Below are 10,310 nucleotides of genomic sequence, written 5' to 3'. Positions count from 1 at the left end.
TTTTGAGACCCCCTGGTGGTCGTCTTCCTGGAAGTCACTTCCATATATGGCTTCATTTTGACTCAGTAGGCCCTGTTTTGGTTCTACTGTCCTGCTTCAGCCAGTTCCACGAAGATACGGTGGTCCTTATCTTCGTCTTCTACCGGTGTTTGCTCCTTTTGTCTGTATTCTCTCATAATATACCAGCAACAACGGTGAAGATATGTCCTTGGGTGCGTCTTCTTCTGGGGTTTCTCATAACACCCAGGCCATGCCAATCRCCTGGAATGACGCTGTCTTTGGAGTGGGATCACAGGCCTGAATGATTTAAAGCATTTAAAGTAGGCTCTACAGAACATAAATATGGTCAATAGATACCCGATGGATAACATGCCTCATGTCAAAATAGAAACCTTAAATGAGCTAGAGATGACATGAAAAAGAAAACCTTCCATAGATTTTCTAGCATGTACTAGCTCTGCAAAATATATGAATGGTAGTCAACATACTTATTTGTGCTGGGTGTTTGCTTCAGTATTGTGAATCACTAGGGACAGCTCTCAGCAGTCTTGGTTATTGGCACTTCTGGGTCAGAGAGCTTGTCGTGTATAGGTAAAGGCAAAAATGAGTGCTTTGCTGGCCTGTCAGGGGATATCACTGTGTATTTGGGGCCATTTTGGAAATGGCAGGTGGTAACCATCAAGTTGTTTTACAGATTGCGCACAAATCTGCTAAATCCAATGCCTTTATTGTCTCACATAGATATTAGAGAAAATGCCATGTCATGGGATTAATAAAACTCTAGGGGATGTCTTGAAGCAATAAACGTGTAAAATGAACATAGACCTACAAATCCGTTGTCTACAAATGTAGAAGACATGAAGTGAATGAGATGCTTTCGGGCACAAAGACCACTGTTTAAACAACTGGCCCTGGAGTTTGGAGTTGGAGATGGCAGCTCCAACTCCCATCTCTATTCTTAAAATGACTTGACTTCAGTTGTACGAGAGTTAAACTGCCTGAATCTCACAGCTGCTTGACCATAGGTGTTATTATGCTTAGAAAATGTACAATGTGAAATGAATTCCCGCTCCATTAGCCCCACTCCCTCGTCATAACCAAGTAAGCAGAAGTCACGAACCAAGTAAGCAGAAGTCACGGAACTGTTTCTTTTCAGAACTTCCTAAAAAATACATGGAAATTTGTCCAATGTATTGGATGGAGGATCAGCAAAAGGGAGTGTAGGCGTGGCAGATTAGCTTTTTAATTTCTTTTGCCACCCCCTGTACGCTTCCTTTCTGCTTTTCCCTCAATGTTTTGCCTGTGCACAACTCACTGGTGCCTATCACAGAGAGGCCAGGTCACATAGCAGGATTAAGCAAATCTCCAGACCCGAATTCCAACTGCCTCCCCAAAAAAGGGGAATATTGTTTTCCCCTACCCATTATTGGATAAGGTAAATATGTTTTTACCTTACCCATTATTAAGCATTTTCCGTACAGGTTTTTCGCTGTGGAGCAATCTCCAAGGAGAGCTCCTGGTGCTCGGTGGCGGTGCACCGGAGTGCGCGCTGCACATTCAAGTGCATTATTTCAATTAGCTCGGCTCTCTTTGTTGCAAGGTGAAATCATTCACTTCCCRGGAAAGCTTTTTTATTGAATGCTTTCTAAATACTCGCATTGGTCACGTTGCCTGAAATTGAGTCTCTGTCACTAGTATTTCTGCAGTGACTTTGACCAGATCAATGACTGGAAAAGGCATTAAGGACACATTGATACAGCGGGGTAGTAGACAAGCAGGGCTTGATTTTGGTTTTCAGTAGTGAGGAGAAGCCGATAATGATCACAGAAACGGCTTTTCTTAACCCTTTACTTTCTCGGAAAGTTTGCAGGCTCTTTCCCTTCCCTCTAGCTCCAAGGGGTGATGTGAAACTGAGCGGTGGCATGGCAAATATCTGCCGGCTATTCTATAAATCCGGAGTGAAATGCGATGAGAATAATGCAGACGTATTTGTTAGGGCAGATGGGAGCCGGGGACTCTCGGAAGCATCTGTGCCTGTAAAAAGTTGCTTCCCAACTCTGCAAAGATTTAGTTCCCGGGCTGAGCCGCGATGCGGGAGCGAGTGGGGAAACAAACTCCAGAGACGTTTCCAGCTGCACATTCGCAGCCTGACCTTTTCCCGGGCTCTCAACACTATAAACCCGCACGTAAATTAGTGGGCACGTTGGGCAGGCGGCGAAGGGAGCTGGTTCAGCCGGGGAGCCGCAGTGTGAGAGACCTCGCATTGGCGCATCCCTCCAGCCCCAACTTCTTCACGTCCTCATTTTCGGGACAAGAGTAGGAGCAAAATATTTTATTTTTGGAGCTGCTAGCGCAGCATGCAAGAAGAAAGATTTTTTTTTTTTTTTCCAAATCGAAGTGCAAGCTTATAGTAAAATAGTTGAAGAGGCTCCGTTTTGTTTCTGAAATCCACTGTAATTCTCTGCACCAGCTTCGGTCGAGGGGCTTCCCTCTGTCTTACGCTGGACACAGGGAAACCTTCTTGAAACAGAACCTGAGATCAGTTTTTTTTTTTTTTTTTTTTTTTTTAATCCGAGCTTTTTCTCCCACTCTCTTTTCCCCCTCCTTTTTCGTTGAAGCCCGAGAGAGCGGGGATTTAACTGAACCTGGAGCTCAGGGACTCTCTTGCTCTCATCCCGTGCTCTTAATAAAACATCGAGGCGTCCGCTTCCCCAACGTGCTTACCAAACCCCGATTTTATAAAGTTTACTTAGTTATTCAAAACGATTAAATGTCACCTTTTTTTAATGGAAAGCGAAGACGCTAGCTTCCTGACCTATTTTTCATTTCTGATTTAGAAAAAAAAAAAAAGCAGGATTAGCATGGATATTGCATTTCCAAGGACCTCGCCGCTATTAAATAGACTGTTAAGTGCATTTTATGGCTGAAGAGCCTGTTCCCGGTTCGGTCGGGGAGACGCGCTAAGTTCATCTCTACCTGCTACATTGAACATTCACTGCCTAAAATACTTCCTGTGCATGTAATGCCCATGCTCTGCGTCTCTTAAGTACATAACGCTTAATGTTTTAGGCAGAGGAAAGCGTAATTCAGGAAAATCTCGGCAGCGGCACCGTTGTCGCTCGAGGAAACGGCTGCGCTTGCCCAGACCCGGGGTTTGTCGTCGGGAAACACTCCGCAAACGCAGCCCTTTCCCCGAGGGCTCGGAGAGACGCAGATCCCGGCTTGGGGCGGCTGGAAAAGGGAGAGACCCCGGCTCGGAAGGCTGGAAAAGGGGGCACCCGGCTCGGCTCTTCTCCAGGACACGAGCAGCAGTGGCCGGGGCCTGGGGGGTCGCGGGGGGGGATCCAGGCTGGGCTCATTCCCCCGGTGCGGAGGATCCAGTTACTTTTAATACACCCGGGAGACCAAACATGACACGTCTAATACAAATAGGCATCTGTCACCAACGCTGTCAAGTTTTGCCATATGCGCCGGCTACTTGGTAGGAGTAAAAAAGAAAAGCGATAAGGGAAAAAAAAAAAAGAAATAAGAAAAGAAAACGGTATTCTCCGTTTTCCGGCCGGAGCGCGCGCGCCGCGGGGGGCACAGGGGGCTCCGGGGATGCTCCGGCTCCGGGATGCTCCGGACCCGGAGTGGGGCTCCGGGCCCCGCGGCGCCCCCTGCAGGTCCCGGTTCGACACTGCAGTGGCSGACGGCGCTCGCCTGGCCCGGCCGCCCGGTCCGGCCCGGTCCGGCCGCCCGCAGTGAGACCGAGGCCAGACCCGGGGCCGCCGCCCTGGCAGGGTCCGGGTCCCGCTGCGGCKGGGCTGCTATGCGCGCAAATATGAGGGGTAATTTTATAAGCAACAAAAGCCCGTAGCAGGAATGAGACTTGGCTCTCCGGTGTCGCTGGGAAGCACCGGATCAGCAGCTTCCCGAGCCCGGCCKCGCACTCGTGAGGAGCCTCTGCCCCTTTTCCCAGGGGGATCGGTTAAAAATAGCGGCGACCCCGCGCGCGTTGTTCAGCGCGGGCTCCATTTGCTGTTTGTGCAAAACCGATTAGCTGGACACAAGTGGGGAGCGACCCGCGACGTTTTTAGCCGCCGCTCAGGAACGGATTTAGACCCGTCAAGTTTTCCTTGCGAAGAGCGATTAGGAGGGTGCCCATGTAGGGCCCGGGCCGAGGCGCCCGCGACACCCAATCGCTCCCCGCTTAAGGTGACGGTTTTTCCTTTTCGTGTCAGATGATTAGCGAGTCCTTATTTATCAAGTTCAAGCAAGCTCATCGCCGGGCTGCTTGTTTTATTTTAGTATACACGTATGCCGAGGTATAAATATTTACTTTGGAAGAAATAATATTTACTGCTTACCAGGAAAGCAAGGACACTTTTTTTGTCCCTCTTTTTTTTCCCTCCTTTTTTTCCCCTCTCTTATTTTCACTTGAAAATTACTTGAAATAAGCGACATATTCTCCACTTTCGAGAGAAAAAAAAATGCCCGCTTAGCCAAACATGCATTTTATGCAGCCGATTTCTTTTTATGCGGCTGATCTTTGCTAACAAAGCCGGCGTGTTCCCGGGCACAACCGCGACATCCGCATCGGTTCTCGGAGGCGACACAAATTAAGCGACACAATTTCGGGGTAGGGAAAAAAAATCGAGCACGAAAGACTGCCAGTACGACGCGAGAGGACGAATCTCTCAGTATCTCGGCTTCGTTTTGCCGAACTATAGCAAAAATATTTTTCAATCGGTGTTTTAGATACTGTAAGGCGCTGCAGCGATTTACTTCCCTTCTGGAATTTTAGCCCCGAAAATGCTGGGAATCCTCCCTTTTGGCGGCTCGCTGGGGCCGCGGCGGGACGGAGCGCACCCTTTCCTCGGTTTTGGTCCGGCCACCAACGAAAGATCCGCGCTCCGACCCCGCATGAGGCGACGCTTCCAGTTCGTCCGCGAAATAAAATTAGTACCGTGGTTTGGGTGGCCCACGGGGGGTTTATTTAAAACCGTTTTCCTTAGAAGCAGCGAGGAAAACCGCCTCGGAAGTACCGATATTCTGGATGGTAAAAGGCCGCCGGAATGGCACGTTGCTGTTCGCGAATATAGAAATCTGAAGTCGGCTTAGGGGAGAAAAAAAAAAAAAGAAAGAAAAAAAGAAAGAAAAAAAGAAAGAAGGGGGAAAAAAAGGAAATAAAAGAGTACGTTTGAAGGATTATTATCCCCCGTTTTAGCGCTATCTCAAGGCTGCTGGTGGGCCAAGATTAATTTTAAGCCGCCGACCCGATGCCGCGGCGCCCCCGAGCCCAGTGAACTGCAGAGATTTCTCCGCCCGCTTCCCGGCAAAGCTCCGCGCCGGAGCCGGGACCCGCAAAACACCCAAATGGGGAGAAAGCGGCACCGGGGGCGGCGGGGAGAGGCCGCGGCTCCCCGACCCCTCGCTGCGCGCCGGGCAGACACACACGGAGCAGAGCGGTTTAAAAATTTATTTACAAAGTTGTGTACAACACGAAGGGATAACATTTAGAATACATATATTCATTCATATATAAACAGACTTCTATAATAGAATGACAGGGTTTTTGCCTTTTTTGACTTTTCTCCGAAATTCATTTTTTGATTCCCCCCCTTTTTCCTGTTTGCTCATTTAATATTTAAATTCTCCCCCTCGTTTTTTCCCCCCGATACCACCATCCGTTTAAACCTGCTCGCTCATTTCGCACGAAGCAGCCGGGAGCGCCGGAACCTTCAAAAAAAGCGAAAGTTCGCAGCTCCTTAAATCCCTAACCGTGATGTGGCCTCGTCATTATTAATTATTATCATTAATTAATTATTTTTTTCCTTACAAAAATAAAAACCCCCGAAAGCGACGTCAGCGGTTTCCCATACAAATATGTACAAGAGCCGGAGGTGTTGCCCGGCGTTACCTGTGCCGCTCGGCTCCGCGGCGCCGTCGGGGGGGCGGCCGGACCGGGCCAGGCCGGGCCGGGCCGGGCCCCGGGGGCCCCGGAGCTCCCTATTGCGCCGGCCACTTGGCCTGCACGGCGGCCGCGGCGGCGGGGGCTGCGGGCTGCAGGAATTGGCCCGAGATGATGTTCGTAGGCACGCTGAGGATGGGCGCTATGGCCGCCGTGGTCCGCGCCAGCGCGAGCGGCTGGTGCGCCACCAGGCCCGACTGCACGGTGACGGGCGGCCGCAGGAAAGTCTGCGCGCTGGCCGCCGAGCTGGCGGCGGGCACGCCGATGATGTTCTCGATGCTGAAGGACGGGCGGCTGCTCGGCTCCGACTTGATGATGGAGCCGGCGGCGCCCAGGCTGTTGAGCTGCAGCTGCAGACTGGGGCTGAGCTGCGAGTTGAAGGCTTTGCGGCTCAGCTCGCTGGACGGCAGCAGCGGCACGGCGGGCGGCAGCATGGGCCCCACGGGCGGGATGTAGGGGTACTGCAGCGCGGCAGGGTGCGCGTAGGCGCCGGGGTGCAGCCCGTAGGGGCGCCCGTAGGGCCCTGCCAGGCTGTAGGCGCCGAAGCCCTGCATCATGAGAGCCGTCTGGTCCCGCAGGTGCTCCTGCTGGTGCCGCTTGAAGCGCTTCCTGCGACGCAGGAAGCTCCCGTTGTCGAACATGTCCTCGGACTGCGGGTCCAGCGTCCAATAGTTGCCYTTGCCCGGGTTGCCCGGCTCGCGGGGAATCTTCACGAAGCAGTCATTGAGCGAGAGGTTGTGGCGGATGCTGTTCTGCCAGGCAGGGAACTTCTCCCGGTAGTAGGGGAAGCGGTTGCTGATGAACTCGCAGATGCCGCTGAGCGTGAGCTTTTTCTGCGGGCTCTGCAGGATGGCCATGGTGATGAGCGCGATGTATGAGTAGGGCGGCTTCACAAGACTGCTCTTGGGCTTGCTCTGCCCCGCGCCGCCGCCGCCGCTTGCGCCCTCGTCCCCGCCGCCCCCGCGGCCGCCCTCGGCCCCGCCGCCCGGCGCCGCCTCGGCCGGGCTGCCGCGCCCGCTGCTGCCGCTCTCCGCGCCCGCGCAGGGCTCCGCGGGCAGCGCCGCCTCGGCCGCCTCGTCGAGCGGCAAGCGCGGCAGCGCTCCGGGACTGCCGGCCTCGCCGTCGCTCTCCTTGCCCAGCCCGTCGTCGCCCTCGCCCACCACGTCGATGTCCACGTCCTCGGCCGCCAGCACGGTCTGGCCGGACATGTCGCCGCTGCCGCCGCCCGATAGGGTCATGCCGGGGCCGGGCGGGGGGCTAGAGCGGTGCGGCGGGGCATGCGGCGCCCGCGCCCCTCACCGCGGCCGCGGCGGCTCCCGACGGCGCCCGGCCCGGCCCGCTGCGCGGCGACGGCTCCGGTGCTGCTGCCTCGGCGGCCCCGGTCACCTGCGGCTCCTCGGCCCGCTCCTGGCCGCCGGCATCCGGGAAGGCGGCCGGGCGCCCGTCACCGCTGCGGCGGGGCGGCGCGCATGGGGCCGCGCCGCCTCCGCGCCCCTCCGCGGCTCCTCGGATTATTATTATTATTATTATTTTTGGTGAATTCCTCTCCCCTGGCGGCGGTGGCGAGCGGGAGGGGGGGGCGGGCAGGGGGTGCGCGCAGGCGGGGGCGGGGGCCGCGCTCGCCCCTTCGCAAGTGCCGGTGTCCGGAGTGCTGATAGATTACTTTGCCGTTAAAGATATACTCGGCGGCGACGCCACGTGACGCCGTGACGTCACGGCGCCCCGCCGTGAAGTCATGCAAAAACTCGGGTGGCTTCGTGCGCCGTCAACAAAGAGCTGCGGCCCCCGCGCCGCCCCCTCGGCTGCAGCCACGGCGGGACCCTCGGCGACGACGAGCGAGGCAAGCTGCAAAGCTGCGCGTTGGCCTGGCCTTTATTGATTCATATTTTACCATCTTTTCTTCCTTTTTTATTTTATCTTTTTCGCCTTCCCCGTGGGACAGCGTGTAGGGCGGGTGCGTCCCCCCCTAGGAGTGCTTAACCCCCCACTCGCCGCGCTCTGAACTCACTTTTCTGCCTTATTTTCTTTTTCTTTTTTTTTTTTTTTTCCAGCTGTAGCCCCAGCTGCCGACGGCAAGTCCGAAAATGGCTATCGATTAATCTATTAGCTTAGGTGTGGAGAGAAATAATAATAATAAAAAAGACGTAAAATAACAAAGGGAAACTATAAATAAAGAAGCCTCTAGTCGCTTCCTTTTTCTGTGTATGTATGTAGTTATTTATTTGTGTCCCCCCCTCCCCAGGTGTTAACGACTTAATCATTGCGGGCGTTAGCATGAGAAAAAGTCGGAAATGAGGCAGCGCGGGGGGATGCGCGGCCGCTCGGGGCGGCCCCAGGTGAGCGCGAGCCGCGGAGGGGCCGCGGGCCCCTTTGTACCGCGCGGACCCATCGGAAACGCACCCCCCAGTCCCCCCGCGTTATTGCGATGGCCGCACGTGTTGTTGTTGTTGTTTTGGGGGGATTTGAGTAAATAGAATGAATTAGGGAGAAGGAAGAAAGAAAAAGAAAAGTCGCGGGGTCGAACAATTTGCGATGCGGAGATTTATTTTTTGGTGCGTTTGGGAAAAACGCAAATCGGCGCCCTGCTCCAGCCGGGCTCGCAGGGCCAGGTCCCTTGCTTGCACCGCTGCGCTCCTCTCCGCGCCYCCCGCCCCTGGCTCATTTGTTACGCTTTTCCTCGACGCCATAATAAATAAATACATATATAAAGCCCATTAATTAATTCTCGTCGTTAATTATGGCACCCCGGCGTGGGAAAGCGGCGCGTCCCTCCGCGTTGCTCCGCGCCCCGGACTTCAGCTGCCCGGGCGAAGTTTAGGGAAGGATTTAGGAGCCTGTTGGGGCGGGGGGGGGACGAGGGACGGGACACGATGGCTCCTTGCCGCTAAACCCACCAATTCCCCTCAGCCGGAGCGGGGAGGGAAGGAAGGAGAAACCGCCCCGCTGTGATCCGAACCCCGAAGTTTTCCCACTATAACCGGGGGTGGGGGGGGATGAAGTTTGGCACTAAAATAATGAAAGCGGAGCTGGGAACCCCTGCCCTGACAGCGCTAGGGAGCAGAGAGAAATATGGATGGGGAGATGGATGAATAGATGGATGGATAGATAGATGGATTTAGCAACAGGAGAAAAACAAACTATACCCGCGGATCGATACGGAGTCAGATAGAGACGCGGCTCGCACCGGGGGAAGAGCGGCCGGAATAAGTTATGATCGAGAGAGGGGATTAATTACAACCGGATTTGTCTCTGCGATTATAAAGCCGGGGTACGAGAGAAAAATAAACCCGGAGGCTGCGGCTTGGGGCAGAGGGGGGCAGAGCTGGAGCAATTTCTGCTTCTCTACTCGTTGTAAAGGCGGGAGAAAGCAGAGGTGCCCCCTGCCCTCGCCCCCAGCCTGTTACTTTCACTAATGACTTATATAAATCGCTGACCTGACCTGGATTAAACCTGCGCTGTGCCCAGTATAAAAACGTGCGAGGGGACAGAGGCGCTCGTGAAGCAGCGGGGAGGGAGGTGAGAAATCCTGGCAAAATAAACAGACCCGAGTGGGGAAATCCCCAAATCCCAGGGCTGGGGGGAGCGGCACCAGCCGGGCCTGGCCGCCCCCCACCCCCGGCTTTTCCCAAAACATACAGCTTTCCCATCCCCTTCCATAGATGTTCCTTTTATTTCTTTAATTATTATTTTAACCTGCTATTTGCAAGCAGCTATTTTTTTTTATTTTCTTTTTTTTTTTTTCTTAATTTGCTCGAATTCCCCTGTAAAGCAAGGCGACCCCACCGTAAGAATAATAAATAAGTAAATAAAATAATAAAAGAAACCCCCTCAAACGAAATCGACCGTGTTTCCAAAACGGCGCCGGATTTATTTGTATTGGAGATATACAAACACCCATTCCGCAAAAGGCAACACGTTTAATTAACGATGAGAGAGCAGTTAGGGGGCAGAAAGCTAGTAAAATTGCGTGATAAATTTATGGCATTGTTAGCGTGCTTTTAATTATGGCTATTATGTTAATTATTTCGCATTAGCATGGAGTTATCAGCGGCGTGTCAGATTTAATCAAAACGAGCCTTTCTCTCGGAAATTGCGCTGTTGCAGCCGCCGCGAGGAGGACGGGGGGTCTCGCGCCGAAGCCGCTCCCCGCTTATTTATTTATTGAAAAACACATAAATGAAGGGTTGTGTTTCACAGCGAAGCGAGGGGCTGCGCTTGCGAGGAGCGGAGCGGGAGCGGGCGGGTTTTGGGCTCCCGGAGAGCGGCGCTTCATCATCCCGGAGCCTCCGGCAAAAGCCGGGAATGGGAAAGAGGAGGAGGTTGGGGGGAGGCTCAGGGTCTCCCCCCCTCCCCGGCT

General features: G+C 53.9%; 1 protein-coding gene across 1 annotated transcript; it reads right to left on the bottom strand.

The window, feature by feature from the left end:
* Positions 1-5,983: 5,983 nt before the first annotated feature.
* On the bottom strand, positions 5,984-7,191 carry FOXD3 (forkhead box D3). The gene has a single exon (XM_026037187.1). It carries the CDS (start codon positions 7,189-7,191, stop codon positions 5,992-5,994), a length of 1,200 nt encoding a protein of 399 aa, XP_025892972.1. The 3' UTR covers positions 5,984-5,991.
* Between the last annotated feature and the right edge of the window lie 3,119 nt (positions 7,192-10,310).

This window comes from Nothoprocta perdicaria, unplaced genomic scaffold (assembly GCF_003342845.1).
Source record: "Nothoprocta perdicaria isolate Ctin4 unplaced genomic scaffold, notPer1 scaffold_191, whole genome shotgun sequence".
Taxonomy (NCBI): Eukaryota; Metazoa; Chordata; class Aves; order Tinamiformes; family Tinamidae; genus Nothoprocta; species Nothoprocta perdicaria.
The sequence above is the reverse complement of the archived record's forward strand: the minus strand, read 5'-3'. Positions and strand labels throughout refer to the sequence as shown.